General features: G+C 34.3%; 1 protein-coding gene across 2 annotated transcripts in view; it reads left to right on the top strand.

Moving 5' to 3' along the window:
* The window catches only part of Cph (BCL11 transcription factor chronophage), a 120,848-nt gene extending 97,009 nt beyond the window's left edge, over nucleotides 1–23,839 (top strand). For both annotated transcript variants that reach the window (XM_074125344.1, XM_074125355.1), the window contains exon 3: nucleotides 14,531–23,839. In XM_074125344.1, the coding sequence (XP_073981445.1) occupies nucleotides 14,531–17,232 (2,702 nt within the window). In that variant the 3' untranslated portion in view covers nucleotides 17,233–23,839. The remainder of the gene's footprint in view (nucleotides 1–14,530) is intronic.
* Nucleotides 23,840–24,856: the final 1,017 nt, after the last annotated feature.

Consider the following 24,856-nt stretch of genomic DNA (forward strand, 5'->3'; position numbering starts at 1 on the left):
TTTCTATTTATAAATACATAAAAAACAACCCCTTTTTGTCTACAACTGTGTAATGCATAATGAGGTACACGTGGGCCATCTTAGATCAAAACGACATGCAAAGGATGCGCACAGACAGACGCAAGCTGCGCCAGACTAGTTCCAAACCAGACTCCTAGAGTTTGCTGTTTTGATGACGTGTCTCTAGGCAATGATTAAAGTGGGGAATATTTCATGTGTGCATAATATATATATTTCATATTCAATTTTGTTTTTTTTTCTCCAGAAAAAAAGAAGGTGTTACGATACACCTGTCCAGCTGGAAAAAGAAAAACAGCACACTCCATAAAGAGAAAAAAAAACTCTGGAATAAACAAAACTATTTCTTACGACAATCATAAAATTTAATGGAAATGATCGATGTACTTCTTCAAAAATTCTACCACCACTAATTACAGAACAGAAACCGAAATAACTTAAAACCAAACACATAACAACGCAATCAAAAAGAAAACGACTACACCCGCCAAAACAATAACTTGATTCCAACCACACAAGAGTATAAAAATAAAGTTAATCAGATATAGATTCAAATTTAATGAAATCATTACCGAATTAAAGAAAAAGGTCAGCTGCATAACTGGTATAAATAGCAAAGTTTCAGTGATAAAAGTTATTGAGTTATTGAATGTTAAATATTGGAAGTTTTAAAATAACTCAAATTTCAAACCTCAATTTCACTGTTTCGATTTTAATGAAATCTTTAACTAAATGTAGAGAAAAGATCCCTCTATAAATGATATAAATAGCTATATTCTAATGGTAATAGTTATTGAGATATTGAAGGTTAAATTTTGGAGGATTTAGAAACGGTTCAAATTTCAAACCTCAATATCACTGTTTCTATTGTTTCGACTAACATCATATCTTTACCAAAATGTAGAGAAAAGATAACTCTATAAATGATATAAATAGCTATATTCTAATGGTAATAGTTATTGAGATATTGAAGGTTAAATTTTGGAGGTTTTACAAACGGTTCAATTTTCAAACCTCAATATCTCTGATTTATTGTTTCGATTTTAATGAAAACTATAACAAAATGTAGAGAATAGACAACTCCATAAATGATATAAATAGCTATGTTCTAATGGTAATAGTTATTGAGATATTGAAGGTTAAATTTTGGAGGTTTTACAAACGGTTCAATTTTCAAACTTCAATATCTCTGTTTCTATTGTTTCGATTTTAATGAAAACTATAACAAAATGTAGAGAGTAGATAACTCCATAAATGATATAAATAGCTATGTTCTAGTAGTAATAGTTATTGAGATATTGAACGTTAAATTTTAGAGGTTTTGCAAACGGTTCAATTTTCAAACGTCAATATCTCTGTTTCTATTGTTTCGATTTTAATGAAAAGTATAACAAAATGTAGAGAATAGATAACTCCATAAATGATATAAATAGCTATGTTCTAATGGTAATAGTTATTGAGATATTGAAGGTTAAATTTTGGAGGTTTTACAAACGGTTCAATTTTCAAACTTCAATATCTCTGTTTCTATTGTTTCGATTTTAATGAATTTTTTAACAAAATGTAGAGAATAGAAAACTCCATAACTGATATAAGTAGCTATGTTCTAGTGGTAATAGTTAGTAATTGAGATATTGAAGGTTAAATTTTGGAGGTTTTGCAAATGGTTCAATTTTCAAACCTCAATATCTCTTTTTCTATTGTTCTGATATAAATGAAATCTTTAACAATATGTAGAGAAACGATCACTCTATTACTGATATAAATAGTTATGTTCTAGTGGTAATAGTTATTGAGATATTGAAGGTTAAATTTTGGAGGTTTTGCAAATGGTTCAGTTTTCAAACGTCAATATCTCTTTTTCTATTGTTTCGATTTTAATGAATTCTTCAACAAAATGTAGAGAATAGACAACTCCATAACTGATATAAGTAGCTATGTCCTAGTGGTAACAGTAATTGAGATATTGAAGGTTAAATTTTGGAGGTTTTAAAATAACTCAAATTTTAAGCCTCTATATCTTTGTTTCTATTGTTCTGATATAAATAAAATCTTTATCAAATTGTACAGAATAGACAACTCCATAACTGATATAAATAGCTATGTCCTAGTGGTAATAGTTAGTAATTGAGATATTGAAGTTTAAATTTTGGAGGTTTTGCAAATGGTTCAATTTTCGAACCTCAATATCTCTTTTTCTATTGTTTCGATTTTAATGAAAACTATAACAAAATGTAGAGAGTAGATAACTCCATAAATGATATAAATAGCTATGTTCTAGTAGTAATAGTTATTGAGATATTGAACGTTAAATTTTAGAGGTTTTGCAAACGGTTCAATTTTCAAACGTCAATATCTCTGTTTCTATTGTTTCGATTTTAATGAAAAGTATAACAAAATGTAGAGAATAGATAACTCCATAAATGATATAAATAGCTATGTTCTAATGGTAATAGTTATTGAGATATTGAAGGTTAAATTTTGGAGGTTTTACAAACGGTTCAATTTTCAAACTTCAATATCTCTGTTTCTATTGTTTCGATTTTAATGAATTTTTTAACAAAATGTAGAGAATAGAAAACTCCATAACTGATATAAGTAGCTATGTTCTAGTGGTAATAGTTAGTAATTGAGATATTGAAGGTTAAATTTTGGAGGTTTTGCAAATGGTTCAATTTTCAAACCTCAATATCTCTTTTTCTATTGTTCTGATATAAATGAAATCTTTAACAATATGTAGAGAAACGATCACTCTATTACTGATATAAATAGTTATGTTCTAGTGGTAATAGTTATTGAGATATTGAAGGTTAAATTTTGGAGGTTTTGCAAATGGTTCAGTTTTCAAACGTCAATATCTCTTTTTCTATTGTTTCGATTTTAATGAATTCTTCAACAAAATGTAGAGAATAGACAACTCCATAACTGATATAAGTAGCTATGTCCTAGTGGTAACAGTAATTGAGATATTGAAGGTTAAATTTTGGAGGTTTTAAAATAACTCAAATTTTAAGCCTCTATATCTTTGTTTCTATTGTTCTGATATAAATAAAATCTTTATCAAATTGTACAGAATAGACAACTCCATAACTGATATAAATAGCTATGTCCTAGTGGTAATAGTTAGTAATTGAGATATTGAAGTTTAAATTTTGGAGGTTTTGCAAATGGTTCAATTTTCGAACCTCAATATCTCTTTTTCTATTGTTTCGATTTTAATGAAATCTTTAACAATATGTAGATAAAAGATAAATCCATAAATGATATAAATAGCTATGTTCTAGTGGTAATAGTTATTGAGATATTGAAGGTTAAATTTTGGAGGTTTTACAAAAGGGTTCAGTTTTCAAACCTCAGTATCACTGTTTCTATTGTTCTGATATAAATGAAATCTTTAACAAATTGTAGAGAATAGACAACTCCATAACTGATATAAATAGCTATGTTCTAGTGTATTCTAGTGGTATTAGTTATTGAGATATTGAAGGTTAAATTTTGGAGGTTTTACAAACGGTTCAATTTTCAAACCTCAATATCTCTGTTTCTATTGTTTCGATCTTAATGAAATCTTTAACAAAATGTAGAGAATAGATAACTCCATAAATGATATAAATAGCTATGTTCTAGTGGTAATAGTTATTGAGATATTGAAGGTTTAAATTGGGAGATTTTGCAAACGGTTCAATTTTCAAACCTCAATACCTGTTTCTATTTTTCGATTTTAATGAAATCTTTACCGAATTGTTGAGAAACGTTAACTGCAAAAATGGTATAAATAGCTATGTTTTAGTGATAATAGTTTAGTGACATTTTAATGTAATGATTTCCGTACAATTTGGGCTTTGAAGAACACAATTTTTCCGGTGAAAAATCGATATTTAGAACATAGTATGTGAAGGAACGTATAATATAACAGGCTGTGGATAAGATAGAACTCAAAATAGCCAATACTGATTTTGAATATTGAAATTAATCAGCTGATTTGTATAAACATATGGCAATCATTTTCTTCCAATAAAGAAATTTAAGTTATCTCGTAGTTATGAATTTAAAGGTTAAAACATTTCTTAATGATTTAGTAAAATCTTGCAAACTGATCTATGTGTTGTAGGCTTGATTAGATATGTGACTTTATTAAAAAATCTTCTTTGTATAACAATCGGGTATTAGTTAGTTTTTTGTTGTTTTTTTTTTAGTGAATGGTCTGCCGAAGATTGTCTTCTAAAGCAAGAAGTGGTCCAGGAGTGGGTAAAACGTGTGGGCGAGCGTAGACCATGGGGCCTGTCCTGACATGAATTAAAGATGACCCATGGAACTCACGATCATTTTAGCTGTGTGTAATGTATAGGTAACCATACAGACATAAATGGGTCCACCAATAGCGGTCAACAGCATCACTGAAGATAATTTTGCTGTTCCGAATTCTGTAGGTTTTGATGGGGGGCGGGGAGTTCAAGATTCAATATTTTATTGTATTTTTTTTTTTTAAATTGATTGCTGATTGATGATAATTGATTGCGGAAATAAACGGTGGATAACAGCTAGTTCTATCATCAAGCATCGCTGTGGAGGGGAAGGGATCTAGAATGTGGTTTACCTCAGTCTAGTGAAGCAATTATCACTTCCTTCCAACTGTAATCCGTCACGTAATTAGCAAAAACTAAGCTTACGGATGATGGATTTCGGCAAAAGTTTCTGAAGCGATGATTCCCGCTTTCCCAGAATTCTTGATAAGAATTTCCAGCAACACACACACATGCCTATCAAATTACACCTAGAATAGTATCGAATTTGGAATTTTCTCATTCTCATCTCTAAAGAAAATTGTGGAATTGTTACAAATTTTCAAAAATTCAGTTTCTACACTCTGTGGGAAAATTTTTTTAGAGCTCTAGAATTAGATTAAAGTAAGCATTTTGCTTTATAGCGGTTATAGGCTAGACCTAAATTCTGTTGACATAAACAGGATGGTGGGCGCCACGAATTGCCGAGCGGTTAGATGCTAGACCCGCAATGCTAAGATGTATTGCGGTACTAGGCTATATTCCCAGTCTATACCTTTAATGGTTAATATGAAACATTTATAGTAAAGTATGTTTGCTAGTCGCCTCCGTCCACGACACCTAATTTGGTAGTTGGATGTAAAGCCTGCCTGAAAAAATAGGCATTACTTTACTTTATTTTTTCCTAGTAAGATTCAAGTAGTTACGATACAATTCCGTGTTTTAGAAAAAAAAAAGACCGGAAATGTGTAGAAATTTGTAAGATCGTATTACTTCTTCTTAGGAGAAAGTAATTATAAAAGAAGTGATTTTTTTTTTGTTTTTTGGTTCCGAATTCCTATTGTACTTCATCAAGGTGTGACGTCTTGTAAGAACTTCTACTTTACATGATAATCGAATAGACATGCGCACAAGAAGACGAGCGTGTGTATTATTAGTTGGCGTGCGTCTGGGGTTGCATTGTGTGCAGAACGATCAAGAGCTCTTCCCTTCCTCCCTTGCGTTCCACAGTCACTCCTACAGTCCGGATCACTCTGTCTCTTTTTACGTGTATTGAAGGTGTGTATAACACATAGTTGTGTTGGCGTCATTTCCTACTTAGTCCTAAATATCTATACAGGACACCTGAACTTCTTCTTCGTCTATATTAAAACACAGAAGAGGTCCACCAGCGCAGGAGGTCTTCTTGAGCTCTTATGGACGAGAATTTGATCGTAGGTGGACAGTCCATGAATAGAGCTCCTTTTTTCTTTTTTTGTCCATTATCCTGGTGACCATTATCGTTTTGTACTAAAGTCCTTTCTATTTATAGTTAAACTTGTGATTATTCTAAAAGATAAATGATCTTTTAAAAGAACATAGTCATGCAGTTATGAAGGTTAGAATTTCTTTTTTATTAGTAGGATTACTGTTGAAAGCAAAAAAAATGCATCGCCATCTTGTCAAATTTTCAAAATGTGCCTCCGTACATGGCTGAAAAATAATTTTAACGCATAGTGGTGCTTGCATGTGTTTGATTATATTGTGGCATTTTTTTTTAAAAAAAACTTGTCATCCCATAAGTGTGGCTGCGATATTTCCTGTCGAAGACATGTTCCTATTTCCGGCTGGAACATGATGGACCCCTAGACTCCGTGTGTCTTAATCACTAGAGAAATAGATAGCCTTTGATCGTTCAGATATTTGGATAAAAATATCTCCTTGTGTTTTTTTTGCACCCAGTCATAGATCTTCTTTGGGTTGGGTACATTTTGGATACATTGACCTCCTCCATTTAGGAGGATTCCTCTCGAGGAGGAGGGGACAGCTTCTTGGGAAAATGGAAAATTGGATAAGAAAAGAAAAGAAGGGGAAATTCAGAGACGGAGAAGCAGCGCAGTGAGCTTGTTGCGTACCCAGCGGCATGCTTATTATTTATGAGCCAGCGTCATCTTATCACGTTACCAACCATGGCGAACGTTGCTGGTCCAGACCACAGTGTGGTAGCTTCATCATACCACACGGTACTTCATCTTCTTCGGACCTTCGACCGGCCAAACCACTCTCTTCTCGTTCTTCCTGGCAAGTCTTTACCACGCGTTACAAGGTAGAATGGTTAGGCTTCGTTGCTTGCCCTCGTATTTTCCTTGTTGATAAGATATTCCTCCTTCAACTTCTCTCTGGACCTCGTATAAATAAATTATAACTAGCTCTGCGGTCAGGGATGCCAACCTTTTCCATCCTAACTTACATACAACTTCCTCTATTCTGTTTTCACTGCCTGCTGAATTAAACGCTTGGGAAATTTCTCATCCCGGATACAGTTTATCTAACCTGCACCTAACCAAAACTCTTCTGCTAAAAAATATAAAATATTAATAAATAAATATTAATTACCTTTATTATTATTACTATTTTTCACTTTATTTGCCATATTTACAACTACAACAAATGTTGCATCAAGTAAATTTGATGAAACTGGGGTTAAGTTCTCATGAATGTCATGTAAGAGCAACCACCCATTGATGGAACTCTTTCTCAGTGGATTGCACTCATATCAGTAGGCCCCTAGGCCACTTCAGCTTCAAGCAACGAGGGAGGATTGTCTGGAAGGTGAAGAGAGGAGGAGTTGTTGAACAAGTGGATTAGGATGGAGAGCAAGGAGGCTGTGAAAGTTGTGGAGGGATGGATCAAAACCAAATTATTGCTTAGGATAAGTTAGATCTGCAACTATGGATGACCATAGTCATTAGGAATATCACTTCCGACGGAAGTCAAGTATCCAGATTCCCGGATCATCTTAACTATGATGAAATTTCGTTATTTTAAGTTCCATGATTCAACTTATAATAGATCAACCCTAATTTTCTCTTTTTCTATATTAATTTGGGAGAGAATATGATGATTAATATTTAATGATGAATGATGAATTTAATGATGAATAATGATTTATGCATTGATTAGTTCAGGTGTACGATCTGAATATTGGGAACATAGAATAATGTACACTAACTTGCATCTTAGGCCCAATCATATTTGGGTATCCTAGCCAATCATTTTAACTACAATTCCAACTATATTATTTATGAAAATTGGTAGTAAGAAAATCGAGATAATTGTTATGAAGAATGTCATATTAATAATTTTTTTATGTAAGGTTTAATTTATACATAACTCCTGGGAAAAATACTCCTATTTTTTTGCAAAGATTTTTCCCCGGTTTCAACCTCCAGTGGAGGGAGAGATTTTCCAGCACAGATTTAATAACCATCAAAATAACCTCCCAAGAGAGGTTACAACAAACTACCACATCTCTCTTCCTGGTTTTATCTTTAAAATCCTTTGCCTCTGCTCCAACTTGTTTAAAGATTCATCAAAATTATCTTCCTTGAAGAAGCCTTTTACTTCTTCAGCAAGTTTTGCAGCTTTAAACCCCTCCAACCAAAGCCAAAGCTTAAATTCTTCTTAAAGTCCATGGTATCTCTTCCATCGATGCTGAAACTAAGACGGAAATTTATTTTACTTAATCATACATTTAATTAGTGATTCTATTTCCGCAATGAAATGGATTTCTTGGGCTGAATGCAACAAGTTTTGAAAGATTAATCAACATCTACTTCTTCTTTTTTAATTTTTTTTTATTCATTTCCTGTTTATGCCGATAACAGCGCATTTCGAAAAGGTACCAAATTGGCAAGATTTCGTATTCAAATCAAAATACACGTTTTAGTTAAAAAGGAAATATCTCAATCGTGTCAAAGTTTCGATTTCCGGTTATAACCGGAAATATCCGTTTTGCGAACCCTAAAAGCAAAAAAAAAAAATTAGTTTTTAAGCATCGATCTGTTTTATTGGTCTGCCTGGGGATTGTCACGGTCACCTGACAACAAAATTGCCGGACGTTTAGGTTTAGTATCTGGTTTAGATGACATCAGATCGGACAATAAGCGTTTTAACAGAATTAACACGAACAAGTGCCCATTTTTTTGTGAATTAATTTTTTAGGTCTGTGCTCGGATTGGCTACCCAAAAGAACACATCAATGTGACTGTGTGTGTTTTTGTTGTTCGCAGTGTTGGATAATATCTTTGATTTTTATCTGTCGTTGTTCCAATATTTGTTGTATCTCTGACCAATTTCGAACTTTCAATCATTATCATATAGTAAGTTTGGTGTAAGAGAATTCGAATTCACTTATGTCACTTTCTAAGTATAACGTTAAGATTCAATTTAATAGCCGAGCGGTTACATGCTAGACCCGCAAAGCTAAGATGTATTGCGGTACTAGGCTATATTCCACAATCTATAGCTTTAATGGTTAATATGAGTTTATAGTAAAGTATGTTTACTAGTTGCCACGATAGCCGAGCGGTTAGAGGCTAGACCCGCAAAGCTAAGATGTATTGCGGTACTAGGCTATATTCCCAGTCTATACCTTTAATGGTTAATAAAAGAAATTTGTAGTAAAGTATGTTTGCTAGTCACCTCTGTCCACCTAATTTGGTAGTTGGACGTTAAGCCCCGCCTAAAAAAATAGGCGATTACTTTACTTTCTTTTTTTTTTTATGTCACTTTCCATCTCTGAGTCTGCAAATATATTCCTTTGAGTCTAATAATTTTTTTTTTATTTTTATTTACATTAATTAAGATCAAAATTAGTACTTAAGTTGCACATTTGAGGGAAACTGGCTGAAAAATTCAGCCATTTGCTGAATTAATTTTTTTTGTAGTTCTTCGAACTTTTGTTACGAATGTTACTTTGAATATTGAAGTTAATCTATAATTCAGAACAAATTGAAAGTAAACCTGTAAAGAGCGGTACTGTTATAATTTTGTTTTTTTAAATTTTTTATGGCACCAGAGGATAGCGCGGAAGGTTGGGTAAAAGATTGAGATATAGACGTGATTTTACTTGCTTTGATGCCCTAGAAAGGGCGGAATTGACAATCACACCAAGGAAAGCTTTTCAAATTATGATGTGACGGAAAACTTCGATTTTTAGCCTTCGACACCTGGAGCCAGTATATACTACTCTGTCCTAGTAAGCTTACAGAGTGCCCAGGACGGAGCACTCACCGCTCTCTCTCCCTCTCTCTCTCTCTCCCCTACACACACGCAATCCCTCCCGGGGATCGGGGACAGAGTAGGTCCTTCCCTTAAATAAGAAGATATGCATAAAGCAGGGCTAAGAATCTCCCTGGAGGTAGTTGGGCGGTAATGGATTGGCAAGAAGGATGGAAAGATTATAACTATATATATATGTAACTTGTGGACGTGCGGGGGGGGGAGAGGAAGAAGAAGTTAGGTGCGGGTTTTGGGTTGGCAGGCTTGCAGGAAAAATAAGGTTGGCTGGATTGGCTCACAGTGGGTGGCACAACTCGTGGAAGAAGAGGCTTGATGTTAGTACGGGGGGGGTCCACTTCCGCTTCCTTATTCTCCCTTCTCCACACTATCTCACTTTCTTAGCTTACCATTTCCGTTTTCTTCGTCTTCAACTTCCCTTATTTTCCTCTCTCTCTCCGTTTCTTATTTCTTCTTTTTCTGAAAAGTGCCCAGACTAGATGACCTCGAAAACCATTCGTCCTAGGGATTCATTCTTGAAGAAGCTGCTGGTTTTTTTTTTTTTTTTACTTTAATTCTTTTGAAAACAAATCTATGCGCTTCTCTCTCCGAATGGCCAAAGTCAGAAGACACCATTCTACAAACTGGAAAAAAAACAAGTTCAAACTGCGACTGCGTAGCCACATCATAGGACTCACTTTTGCAACAATTGACGAAAATGGATAAACCACCTTGAAAGCTTGATTTCCAAATGTTTAGCAAATAGATGGCTATTTAATTACTAGCGGATGTAGGGCCGGATGTTGGTTTAAGTGGTCAAGAGCGTGGCTTTGTAAGTGGGAGATCCCCAGTTCGAATCCAGCGTATGACTACTTTTTATTTGTTGTGAAAAAAATTATTTGAAATAACGTATGAGCTTCCGCCCTCGTACACGTCACCTAATTGGTAGTTGGACGTTAAGCCTCGCCTGAAAAAATAGGCGATTACTATACTTTACCTTTAACTTTACTTTACTTTACTTTACGATGTTTCATCCTATGATTGCCGTTCAGGGAGTACGACCACGTTTAAATCTAGCCATTCATTTCTTCACCATCTATGGAAGAAAAAAATCCGACATCATAACGCACGAATTACTGTAAAAATTCCTGCGTAATTCTTTCACTATCAATTACAGTACCATTACTCGTAACAATTTCTATTCTTTTCTTTTATACCATTTATGGCAATTTTTCTTCTTTCCTCCCCCCTCGTTTTTGGTCAATTTATTATTTTCTCCAGTCCATTACGTTTTTCCTGCCCTTTAGTCTAATATTTTCTATCTATTCAGTTTTATTTACAGTTTTCAGATTTCCCTAAGTTTTCCTTCAAATACTAATGAATGTTAATATAGCATTACATTGTTATATAGGTACAATAGTAATAGTAATGATGGTAAAAATGATAATGTAAATGTTTTTCCGCAGCATTGTGTAAAATGTAGGAAAATAGAAGACATAATGTAAAAAAAAAAAAAAAATTGAAGTTTTCGTCTTTATGAAAGTTTTTCTTTCTTTTATTGCTTTTCTTATAAGTTTTTCACCCCTCTTGGGCAATTTTCACCCTTTTTTTTCTTTTCATGTTCCTATTTTCAGTGTTATACAAATTTATTATGGGGACGCAAGGTGTTGTTCTGCTGTGCACATGCTGGGACCGGAAGGAAGTGAAGGACTGGAGAAAATGTGTGCAAACCGTGTGGCCATTTCAGACAACCCTATAGCACATTCAATGACCAACTAGTTATGTATGCCGTGTTCGTAGGGTCCATCCGTGCCGCCAAATGTAACCTGCACAAATGTAACCTACACACAGCCACTAAAAAATACACTATGCACAGACCCTTCTTTTTTTTTTTTTACACTTTTATCAATAACTAGAAGCCAAGTCCAAAACTCCAGAGAGCCACCTATGTTCGTTTTATTGTCTTCGGGTAATATTTTCCTGAGCTGGTCTTTTACTATCCGTTTTTCACTTATTTCCGGCCACCTGCTCTATTTTCTACGTTTTTCTACATCATCTAAATTTACGTACAGATTTTAAGAAAGCTATTGGAGATCGCATTATGTTTTCTATATCCGGTTTTCATCGGAAATAAATCCTGGGACAAGCTCAAAACAAAAACAAAAACGAAGAATCACAGCTCAAAACTGAATTTGAACACAACTTCCTCTTAATACTGTACTCAAACTTCCAACCCCAAAAAAAACACATGAATCATGTTTAATTCTTTAGAATGTAGAATTAAAAAGTAAAGTAGTTGTTTGCCTATTTTTTTCAGGCGGGCTTTACGTCCAACTACCAAATTAGGTTTTGTACACGGAGGCGACTAGCAAACATACTTTACTGCAAAATTTCTCATATTAACCATTAATGGTATAGACTGGGAATATAGCCTAGTACCGCAATACATCTTAGCTTTGCGGGTCTAGCCTATAACCGCTCGGCTATCTTGGCGACTAACAAACATACTTTACTATAAATTTCTCATATTAACCATTAAAGGTATAGACTGGGAATATAGCCTAGTACAGCAATACATCTTAGCTTTGCGGGTCTAGCCTCTAACCGCTCGGCTGTAGTGGCGACTAACAAACATACTTTACTATAAATTTCTCATATTAACCATTAAAGGTATAGACTGGGAATATAGCCTAGTACAGCAATACGTCTTAGCTTTGCGGGTCTAGCCTATAACCGCTCGGCTATCGTGGCGACTAACAAACATACTTTACTATAAATTTCTCATATTAACCATTAAAGGTATAGACTGGGAATATAGCCTAGTACAGCAATACATCTTAGCTTTGCGGGTCTAGCCTATAACCGCTCGGCTATCGTGGCGACTAACAAACATACTTTACTATAAATTTCTCATATTAACCATTAAAGGTATAGACTGGGAATATAGCCTAGTACAGCAATACATCTTAGCTTTGCGGGTCTAGCCTCTAACCGCTCGGCTGTAGTGGCGACTAACAAACATACTTTACTATAAATTTCTCATATTAACCATTAAAGGTATAGACTGGGAATATAGCCTAGTACAGCAATACATCTTAGCTTTGCGGGTCTAGCCTATAACCGCTCGGCTATCGTGGCGACTAACAAACATACTTTACTATAAATTTCTCATATTAACCATTAAAGGTATAGACTGGGAATATAGCCTAGTACAGCAATACATCTTAGCTTTGCGGGTCTAGCCTCTAACCGCTCGGCTGTAGTGGTTTAAATTATTAAATTTAATTTCTGTGATTTTTGTTTTAGTTTTGTTCAACCAATTTTTAAAAACAAATACTTCAGTCTCAAACGATCTCTAAACAGATGTTTTCGATGAACTCTCAAAATAAAGAAATCCGCAGAATTCTTCTTTTCTTTTTCCGTAGATAAATGATTTTTAAAATCACAAATAAGAAAATCAATAAATGAATTCTCTTTTAAATAATTAGCACAAAATTATTGATTGATCAATGATAAAGATTGTTGATCAGATCAGTAAGAAAAAAAAGTGTGAAATACTGTTTTATACTTTCAAAGATGTCAACAATGAAGCTACAAAAGTGTGACGTATTATGACCACTATTACGTCATAAATCGCCTGCTAATTAGGATGGAATATTCTTACATCATGTTCAAGTTTTTTTAAATCATTCATTAATGCCAAAAAAAAAGAAAGGAAATTACGTCAAAATGAAAAATATCAAGAAGCAAATAAAACCTTAAAATATACTTGAATTAAATTAAAAAAAAAAAAAAAAATCATTTTTAAGTATGATAACAAAAGGAAATAGGCTTGAACCTTTTTTCTTTTTTGTCCCTTCTTTTATACGGGAAACAAAATTAACGAGTCAGGAGTCGGACAGGAAAATTGACCATCCGTAACTAACTGTTCGCAATGCCGGGCATTTCCCACCCGCACGCCAGCTCGGAACTGCTCTTAATTAGACAAGTTTGTTAATTATTTTAAAGCTAGGTTATAACCTGCTTGTTTTGTTATTGTTGTGTTACTCTTGTAGGCCGTTAGAGAGCGTTTCCCGGTTTTCCCACTTCAAATCTTTATCAGGGAGAGAAAAAAAAATAGGAGGGGGCCCATTGTTAAAAACTTTTTATCAGTTTTATTAGTAGTGTGCACTGTTAGCGCTGTTTGTTATTTTTGTCTGTCTGTTCGTTACACGTGTTCTCATATAACGATCTATCTGTTCTGAGCTTATGGCTGTTCATGGAAAATTTGTTGTTTTTATAATTTTTTTATACTCTCGACAATGACTTTTTTATCTTATTGGTTCTGAACTTTTTTTTTTTAATCTTCTAAATCCAGAAGACTTGGTATAAATCGCAAAGCCATCTCAATCGGGGCTAAGATTTTGAGTTAAACATTTTCCTGTACTGCCAAAACGCTCTAACATGATTCAACCAGTCCTGAGCCAGTCTTACTTGATAAACGTGACTTAGCATCCCACCTGTGAAATGGTGAAGTATGTGCAGTGAAATGCCGTTGAAAGGAGTCGCCAATGGATATAATACTCCTACAGTGTGCGTCAATCTATTTACTCCTTTCTGGTTACAGCCAGCGGATCAGCTATTGCAAATTTTAATGCATATATATATATATATATATATATATATATATATATATATATATTTTAGGCGCCACGATAGTCGAACGGTTAGAGGCTAGACCCGCAAAGCTAAGATGTATTGCGGTACTAGGCTATATTCCCAGTTTATACCTTTAATTGTTAATATGAGAAATTTGCAGTAAAGTATGTTTGCTAGTCGCCTCCGTCCACGACACCTAATCTGGTGGTTGGATGTAAAGTCAGCCTGAAAAATTAGGCAATTACTTTACTTATATTACTGAATTATTTATTTTAAGTAAAAAATATTTAATGAAAACTCTAATAAACGATCTTTTTATTTTTCTGTTACAGAACCGAGCAACTATGTTTGTTCCACGTGCAAAGCGAGACTGCATTCTGCCTGGCGACTAGTACAACACGTGCAAAACAGTCACGGCATTAAAATCTACGTAGAATCATCGCCAACCAGTTCTACGTCATCGTTGGGTTCATCACCAGGAACATCGTCTAATGCTGGGAAAAATCAATCCACTTCGTCCAATTGTTCTACTTCCTCTTCTGGTTGTTCGTCCAGCGGTGGAGGTGTAAGTAGTGGAGGAGGCGGTAACAATACAGCCGGCGGCCAGAGTACACCGCTCTCGTTGGGCGCACCGCCCCGCCTGGGCGGCATACCAACATCATCGCCGCTCGTCGAGCCACATCTACCGTTGCACAATCCGTTCACGGTTGGCGGACTGTTGAGGATGCCGTTGGAACCACCCAGGCATCATCATCAGTTTTCGGCAAGTTCTTTGAGCGCAGCCACCACCAATTCTTTGTTCGCACGTCCGTCTAGTCATAATGAACACCAGTTTCGTATGGACCAGCTGGTGTCTGAACAGTTTCGCCTTGGCCATCATCATACCTTGGCGGCGGCTGTTGCCGCAGTCAGCGGCTGTCCGCCACAGCATACACCGTTTGGACCACCGCCAAGTGAAAGGCCGTCACCAATCTTGCCACCCACTACCGTCTCCAGAACAGTTGTACCACCCGCACTGCCACCACCTTCTTTGGCGTTACCACTGGAACCACAGATTGATTTCTATTCACAGAGGTTGCGACAGCTTGCCGGCACAACCAGTCCTGGTGCAACGAACGGTAATTCTTCTTCGCCCTCGCCTAGAAAGCTCACATCACCATTTACTAGTCCTAATAATAATAATCTGCAACCACCACCAGTTAGCTTAGCACCCCCACTCATGTTGAACAATAACAACAGCACTACCAGCAACAATAACAATAACAACAATAAAAACAACAACAACAACAACAGTACAAACAATAACAACATAAACACAAGGTCGCCCACGCCTAGGTCACAATCATCAACACCACCTACATCAGAACCGAAAACAGTACAACCAATCATCGACACCTCACCACGGGAAACATCCCTGGACATGACTACCACGCCACGTGCGGCCCCATCACCTTCCAACAAGCCAACAGATTTTTCACGGACGGCCACAGAAAGCCTGGAAAATTCAGAAAATAATAAAGTGCATTCGTGTAATTATTGTGGGAAAAAGTTTCGCTTTCAAAGCAATCTAATTGTACATCGTAGATGTCATACTGGTGAAAAACCTTACAAATGTTCCGTATGCAATCATGCCTGCTCGCAGAGTTCCAAACTGAAGAGGCACATGAAGGTGCACAAACGAAGTAGAAGTAAAATCTCTGGCAGTGGTGAAGATTTGGGCAATCCTAACGGAAGTACATCCACAAATTCTACAGTAGACCAACTGTCCAATGAAGGCTCGATTGGAACATCGGACGAAGACGATGACGATGAAATGGATGAGGATGAAGATGAAGAGGAAGATGAAGATGATGATGAAGAGATGGAACTTGAGGAGGAGGAAGAAGGCGACGAAGACGATGATCTAGGTGGAGATGCTCCTGAAGATCTGACAACCAAGTCCACTTCCTCAACACCACCGGCTACCAATGAGTCAAAGGGCAGCGGTGGTGGTGGCAAAGAAGGCGGCGGAGGTGGTGGGACTGGTGCTTCACCACAGCCGCCAGAGAAAACTAGTACAAACGCTAGCTCCTTGGTCGGCGAGTTAATGGACAAATTTGGGCTGAACAACATTCAACAGTACAGCGAAGCTTATAAGCAAGCACTACAGGAATCAGTTGGCGCACAGCACTTGATCTCTAGAAAAGATGACCTGCTGCATAGGACACATCTGCTCACCGATAACAACAACGGCGGTATCAAGCCCACAGCGCCAACCACACGACTGGAGAACGGTCTACTGGAGAAATCAGCGGCCGCTTTACGCTTTCGTGATGAATTCGCCAAGAACATCATAACCGGCCAGCCTCCGCTGGATCTAGTCGGCGGACATCATGGACTGTTTGGTGCTCCTTTTGAAAACCCGTTCGACGGCAAAAGACTGAAACTGGAATCACGTGATAGTCTAGGACGAAGCGGAAGCGAACGCAACGACAATATGTTCGCTGGAATGTGGTTACCAGCCATGGCGGCTGTACACCACAGGGACCAGATGTTCGGTACGAACGGTGCAGAAACCGACATTCTGAAGGATAAGACGAAGAACAGTTCCAATCCAGGAACTAGCGCCTCGTTGGCTGCAGCAGCGGCAGCGGCGGCTGCACTAAATCTTGGCCTACCGTCGCAGGCGATGAAGAAAGAAAATCGACGCAATGATACCTGTGAATACTGTGGTAAAGTGTTTAAAAATTGTAGCAATCTAACTGTACATCGACGTTCCCATACTGGCGAGAAGCCGTACAAATGTGAACTTTGTTCTTACGCATGCGCCCAGAGTTCCAAACTGACTAGACATATGAAAACACATGGACGGATGGGCAAAGATGTGTACAGGTGTAGATTTTGTGAGATGCCATTCTCCGTACCGTCCACCCTGGAGAAACACATGCGCAAATGTGTGGTCAATCAGAACATCAAAGTGGAACATCTATTGCCGTCAATGTTGAGCGGTGATGAAGATTCAGTAGCGTCCACGCCAAAGCTAGAAAGTACATGACTCTATCCTTGGTCTGGGTTCACGCACCTGCCACTGCAGAGTATTTACTGAACTTTAGAAGACAACAAAAAGTCCATGGAACATTTTTTAAGGAAATTATTAAAACTGTTTGAAAATCAGCTGTAACAAGTTTCAGCCATTTTTGTTTTCTATTTTATTAGTTCAAATCATCTCCGCTAGATTTCTTTCGTGGACGTAAAAAGAGAAACTATTTTATGGACGCTCATTTTTTTTCTGTTTTTAACCTAAACATAAAATATTACCTTCTTGTCTGTTAGTTATAATTTTTGACGCCAAAGCAGTTATTACCTACTTTATTTTTGTTCTTTATTATTTTTTTTGTACATAGATTGAGAGCCACTTGTAAACTTATTTGTACTTAGGAAACTTCAAAGAAAAAAAATAAATAAAGTGTCGTCTTTTGTAAAAAAAATAAAGGTTAAGTACAAAAAATAAAAAAAGCTTGTTTTGAAAGAAAACTCATATAATTGGAAAATAAGGATTAAAAAATAATAAATTAATAAATAAAATCACAGGGGAAAGCGGGCATTTAAAAAGAAAATCAGTTACTAATCATGAATCATAGATTTTCCAACCATTTCCCTCGTTTAAATCGTTCACTTGGCAATTTTCACGTATAGTGAAACCAAAAATCTACAAAAAATAAAAATTTTTGTTTTCATTATACCTTGGAAATAAAAGTGCCGAGTTTAAAATAATTTTTTTTTAAAAAGAAGTAAAAAAAAAATAAGGGTGTTTTAATTTTATGGTCAACAAAAAAATAACTAAAATTTGTTTTTAATATCTATTATTTTGAGGGGCCTGATGAGCTAGTGTAATGATTACTGGACGTTAGGGTATCTCATCCAAACTGGCCAAATGTTATGAAGTAATTAAAGCGGAAACAATTGAAATCAACAGAACGGAAACAACTTTTGGGAGTAATCAAAAAAGTTGAAGATAGGAGTCTCTTATCTTCGTGGGGCCGGAAATGAGTCTATTCATCGTACAACTAGCAAGACTAAGTTTTAGGAAAATTTCTAAGAAATCCTAGAATTTTCTTCTACTTCAACATAAAGCAAGAATAACCTGTGCTTTAAATTTTCCAATGAATGATGTGGTGTGTTGCCCGTTAAGAGTTGGAAGTTTCTCATTTCATCAAAAGAATCGGCAAAAGCTTTGAAGACTTTGATCCTAACAGCTGAAGTCAACGATTGGAGGAATAGTTTTATTTGCCTTTTTTTTTTTTTTTTTTTCCAAAGATCTCTCCTTTGGAGAGGAACTCAAAATGATTCTATAGTTGCTAGGAAATTTCTAGTTGTTCCAAACTAGAGGTCACTGTATGGTTCAAGAAGATTGCCAATGAACTGACATAAGTTGCATCTAAACAACAACAACTTCACTAAATTGATACAGGCATTGCGATTAAGATTTTGGTTTATCTAACAGGAAGTTACGTAGCCGTAAAACATTCTTGTCCCGCTTCTACTTCCCTATATTATATGGAGACTGACTCCTTTCCATACATGGTTTGGCGGCCATCTTTTTTTTTACAGCGACTCCTGATCAAGCACCTTGTTGTACCTCCAAGTTGTTCTGTTTTCTTGCCCTTAAAGATTTCTTCGTAAATTGACCCTTATAGTCAATAGTGCCCTTAAAATTGACTCACCTTTTTTTTTTTTTTTTAGGACTAAAATCCACATTCCAAATTTAATAATAATATTTAAAAAAAGACAACAGAACTGATTTTTTTTAAATAAGTATTTCTAAAATTAAACTTTTTTTTTTTTTTATAAATAAATAATAAATTAGATTACGAAAAGGTACATACTTAAAGTCATGTGATATAAATATTTATTTTATGATTATTCTTTGTATATTTTTTTTCCTTTTATTTTTACATAATTTAGAAAAAAATAAAGTAATTTAATTTATGTCTACCACACGACGATTAATTTTTTTTTTTAAATCGATAAATTTGTTAATAGAAAATTAATTTGAGGTTTCCCTCCTTTATTAATTTTTTTTTTTTTGTATTTATTATTATGTTATTAATTATTTGACTATAAATATATACATATATAAATATAAATTTTTGTATAAATTGGTGTAAATCTTCATTGATGTATTATTATGTAAATAGGAAAAACAAAAAAAAAAGAGAAAACAATAAATGAAGAAAAATAAATAAACAAAAAGAATTTATTAAGGTATAACATTATAAATAAAAAATTATGGGTATATATTTATTGAATAAAAAAAATTGTATACCAACTTGTATAGATAATCTTGTTTTTATTTTTGGGATTAAGTTGTATATTTATACATATATAAAATTAAAAATAAAATTATGGGTAAGTAGTTTTTATATATAATAAAATAAACAATAAAATATTCAGTCAACTGTGGGAAATTTTGTTACTTTAAAAGGTTTTTTTTTTAAGAAAGAAATACAACACTGTTTTTCAAAATTATCGTATCATTTTTTTTTCTCCTCTAGCGAAAAACAAAAAATAATTTATCGTTACTTATCTGATTTTTTTTTAATACTTCACAATATTGACCTTTTTAATTCTGTGATCATTTTCGGATTTGTCAGCTTCCTTCAGAATTTGGTTCAAAGTTTATGAGGAGTCGTTGATTTCCTGTTTCATATTTATATGTTCCTGTTACATATATATTTGGAAGCATTTTGCATACATTTCTTTTAAGTATATTTTCTGTGGAGTATTAGAAACTTCTCCGAAAAATTGTGTAGTTTTTATTAAATCGATTCAAGATTCACTTATAATGGCTTAAACATCCAGATCAGAATCAAGCTTAGATTCAGCTAGGGCGGCCTCAAGGCCTACGCCACTGTGACCCATTAGGATCTGTTGTGGCTAAGAATCAGACTTAAAATAAGGTCTTCTTTGTCCGAGTGCTTGGCTCGTCAGGCTTACTGGAAGGTTGTCGTTTAGCCTAGGAGGATTTTTAAGTCCCAGGATGCTTAATGATTTATGAAAATGAATTGCAGATCAAAACTTAAAAAGCTAGTAAGTCACAATATTGGGATGGAAAGAAGGTGCCTCAGATAATTGTATAAAGTTTCTCGCTCAGGCTTACAGAATTGTTTCAGTAAAGGAGATTCAGAAGACTGAAGTAGTTTTTAGTCCCGCAGGAGGTTGCTGTTGCTTGCAACTTCCTGGGTGTCGCGTCCCACGGGTTCCTAGCGCAGTACTACATCATGCTCTTTCACTACTACAATAGGGATTCAATACACATACAATACATTCACGTAAACAAGGATACCAAGGCATATACACTGCACACCCAAGGGCTACCTTAATTCGGAGAAAGCTTTGGCAAAAGGAGTAAACCTCTTAAGTTCAAGATCCTTCATTGTGTCGGGCGTAGGGCAAAATCTTTATACGTCTAGGAACCTTAATTGGAAAATTGAGAAGGCTAGGGTCATCATGGGCTATGAAACCTAGAAAAAAGAAGAACACTGTTCTAAGAAGTTAGAGGAAGAATATGCTTCTATACAGATATCAGAAAAGTGTTCATATCGTGTAAACACTGCTTTTCAGTTTTCGCAGAAGTAGTCTAGTCCTGAAGAGCTGTCCTTAAATTGGATTTACTGAAGTTGAAGCTATTACTACTGGAGGGCCATTGACCAAACTATGGCAGACTATAAAAAACCTTTAACAATGCCAGCTAGCCATATTTGCTCTCCGCATACTTCTTCATCTTTCTTCGTGTCTTCATGAGCAGTGCACATCCTTTTTGGGAAAAACGGCGTTCTGTCATTTTCGCGGTCACCATATACTGCAATGTGAAGGGGTGACAAACTGATCCTGTGAGGATCTTTCTTTCCATTTTAGCATAAGGAGCTTTTGAATCATAACAAAGTTAAGATTGAGTTTTTCTTCAGGAATTCACGCCTATTCCAGAAATGATCTTCGATTGTGCAGGCTTCCTGGAAAAGTTCCTCCGCTTTGGTTTCAATGGAAAGTTGTGTTTCTAATCTGGAGAATTATTTGTTTGGATCAAGCAAACATGGTTACAAAGAGCTGTGATGGTCTAGATTTGGGTTGCAGCGAATTTAAGGCTTGCTGATATACCTCTTCACAGCAAAACCAAGCAAAAGGGTTGACCAAGGAAAGTTTCTGACAAAAGTTAAGAGGAGCTCTAAGAGCTCTTAGTAGGCCTGCAGACCAGACCCTTTGAACTTCAGTAAATCCAATTTAAGGACAGCTCTTCAGGAGACATTATGGGGGGAGGATATTGCCGATAATGAGGGAGGAACATACCCGCACATTGTTCTTTACAATTAAGAGATTTTCCCAACTTTGTTTTTTGCTAAAATTACTGGCATTCCTTTGGCGGCTTCGATCCTGCTGCTAAAATTACTGGCATTCCTTTGGCGGCTTCGATCCTGCTCCTTTTTTTTTATGCTTAACCGGGTTACAATAGATCCTAATGCGGCGAAATAACGTGAGTCACTTTTAAATTCTATTCGACGTCACTTTGGTCTTATTCCTCTGACAAAACGACTAAGTAAGAACCTACATCCAGCATTCTTATCAAACTTCTTAGGAGACAACTACTTAAGGAAGTATCTAGATATTAAAATATAACCTACTCAGGCAAAATAATTGTTCCTTGTTTTCCTTAAGTAAAATCTTATTCTCCATTAAGGATCCTACTCACGCAGCGAGCCGCTCAAACACAACCCACGACAACCATCTTTGCCGATTTAACAGTCTCTACGCGCTTAACAATGCATTACTTCTAAACTAACTCTACTAAATAAACTTGATGAACCAAAAAAGCTGAAGTTGGCTGAACGACGTGTACACATAATGGAAACATGCAAACTTCTTCAATGGAGGGGGTGGGGGTGGGGTGGCAAAGAAACGATAATCTTTGTAAAACAATAGCCTGTAAGTCTATAAATTTTTCTATCAGTGCACAAAAACAAGAACAAAGAATTTATCTTCTCTAAATTTATTAGTAGCTGTATATAAATAACTATTTATATAAGTGGATGTATATGTGTTTTAATTACATGAAGATCTTATTTTCTATTCTCCCCCCCACCTGAACAAAAAACAAAAATTAAATTTGAAATTTTATAAATTAAAAACAGAAAATTACATCACTCATTACTCCATTAAAAGAATCTTCATTTCAAACTTTTTTTAAAATTATTATTATTATTATAAAAAAAAAATCCAAAAATTCTATAAATATATATATAAATGAATCATTATCTATATAACATAGTGGGTTAGAGGCAACAAAACAACAAAAATCATCAACAACAAAAATATGTTCCTGAAAAAAAAAGTTTTAAAAAAATATATATATAAAAAAAGCAGTAGATATAAAATAATTTCAATTATTATTTTTGTAAGTAAAAAATTAAAAATTACAAAAAAAAAATAAATAAATAAAATAAAAATGGGTAAAATATTTTGTACCCACAAAATATGTATATAGATTGAATAAAAATAGATATAAAAAACAAAATTTAAGCCCGAATCCTTCCTCGTGTAAGTTCTAGTGTTATATCTTTGTAACAGGGTAAAAACCAATATTTAAAAATAAAATATAATTGCATTAAAGTGATTAAAAAAAAAGAAGATATATTTAAATGTATTTCAAGGGGGATAAAAAAAAAAAAGAAGTATAATAATTTTATCCCTTTAATTAATAAAAGAAAAGACAATTATTTTACAGAAAATTTAAAATTGAAATATTAAAAAAAGAAATAAATTAACTAAATTTTTTAAAAAGTCGCTGTGTATGTTCCTAATTAGACCATTTTAATGTTTTGTTTAATAAATAAATTAGGGTCCCATCTACAAAGCTACAAGAAAAACAACATGGAACTTAATAACCAACAAATGTGCTACATTCAAGTTGTGGGGGGGGGGGAAATAAAAATTAATTTAAATTTAATATACAGTCTTACGCGGTTTTATATCTTGCACCAGTAATTATTCGACTTTTCGAAAAAGAAAAACTGGTTTAAATTGATAATTTTTTTTTTGTTGTTTGCAATAACTTAGATTAATTAGTTTTCGAGTTTTGGAGAGGGTACCCTAATTTATTATAAACAGAATTAATAAATAAATATTTCTAATATAAATATATAAAGACATATTAATTAATAAAGTAATTTAAAAAAAAAAAATTATGTGTGTGTATTTTTTGTGTATATTTGTATGTATAGGTATACACAGGGATATTTTATGTAAATATGTACGTAATTAAATATATACTTTTATTAATTTATTTGTACAATTAAAATTAAAAATAAAATCCCAGTGCACTATATAATGAAATAAACATTATATGAATAAAAAAAAAAGAAGAAAAATATTTGTAAATTTTAAATTTGGTAGTAAAACTTTTAATTGAAATTAAAACCAAAAAATCTAAAAAACAAAAAATTATAAATAAACCATTAAATTAAAGCAAACAAAAAAAACCAATTCAATGTATAAGTATACTACTTTAATATTCAAAGAAAACTATTAAGGTAGCATTGGTGTTCAGTGTATACAAACAAATATAATATATATTCAAAAACAAAAAAACAAAAAAATCTTTAAAGTTATACGAGTTTTTTTTTTTTTTTTTAATTTATTTCTTATTCTTTAAAAAAGAAAAAAAGATAAAGAAAATTGTTTAGTTTAATTGTAAAAAAAAAAAATATTCCAAATTATTTTGAAAATTTTCCTTTATCCTACAAATTAATTTCCTTACAAGGCGCCACGATAGCAGAGCGGTTAGAGGCTAGACCCGCAATGCTAAGATGTATTGCGGTACTAGGCTATATTCCCAGTCTATACCTTTAATGGTTAATATGAGAAATTTTGCAGTAAAGTATGTTTGCTAGTCGCCACGGTAGCCAAGCAGTTAGAGGCTAGACCCGCAATGCTAAGATGTATTGCGGTACTAGGCTATATTCCCCAGTCTATACCTTTAATGGTTAATATGAGAAATTTATAGTAAAGTATGTTTGCCAGTCGCCACGATAGCTAAGTGGTTAGAGGCTAGACCCGCAATGCTAAGATGTATTGCGGTACTAGGCTATATTCCCAGTCTATACCTTTAATGGTTAATATGAGAAATTTTGCAGTAAAGTATGTTTGCTAGGCGCCTCTGTCCACGACACCTAATTTAGTAGTTGGATGTAAAGCCTGCCTGAAAAAATAGGCAATTACTTTACTTTTTACTTTTAATTTCCCAACATTAACTTGTGGAAATTGATTAGATCTTTCTTCAAAGACATAAAAAAAAAACAAAAAGATATCGCTCAATGGATTTTCTATTAAAGCTTAGAATCGAGAATTAAAAATAAGCTTTCTTTAAACGTCAAACTTATTTTAGTTTGTCAAATGAAGCCTCTTTTCATCTGATCGTTGCATCAGCATGCGGTGATGAATGAGATTCAGTTTACTTTATCGTAAACCATTCTTTACTTACTTAGTGACTTGGAAAAACAATTAATTTTCCAGTAAATATGTAATTTTGAGAATGTTAAACTACTTTTTTTAAAAAAGAAAATAGAAAAAGATGAAAAATGGGGGAGAGTTGTACTGACATTTGGACGCTTACTTCGCATTTTTTA

Source organism: Rhodnius prolixus, unplaced genomic scaffold (assembly GCF_049639745.1).
Source record: "Rhodnius prolixus isolate KJV_2025 unplaced genomic scaffold, Rpr scaffold_1, whole genome shotgun sequence".
NCBI classification, from domain to species: Eukaryota; Metazoa; Arthropoda; class Insecta; order Hemiptera; family Reduviidae; genus Rhodnius; species Rhodnius prolixus.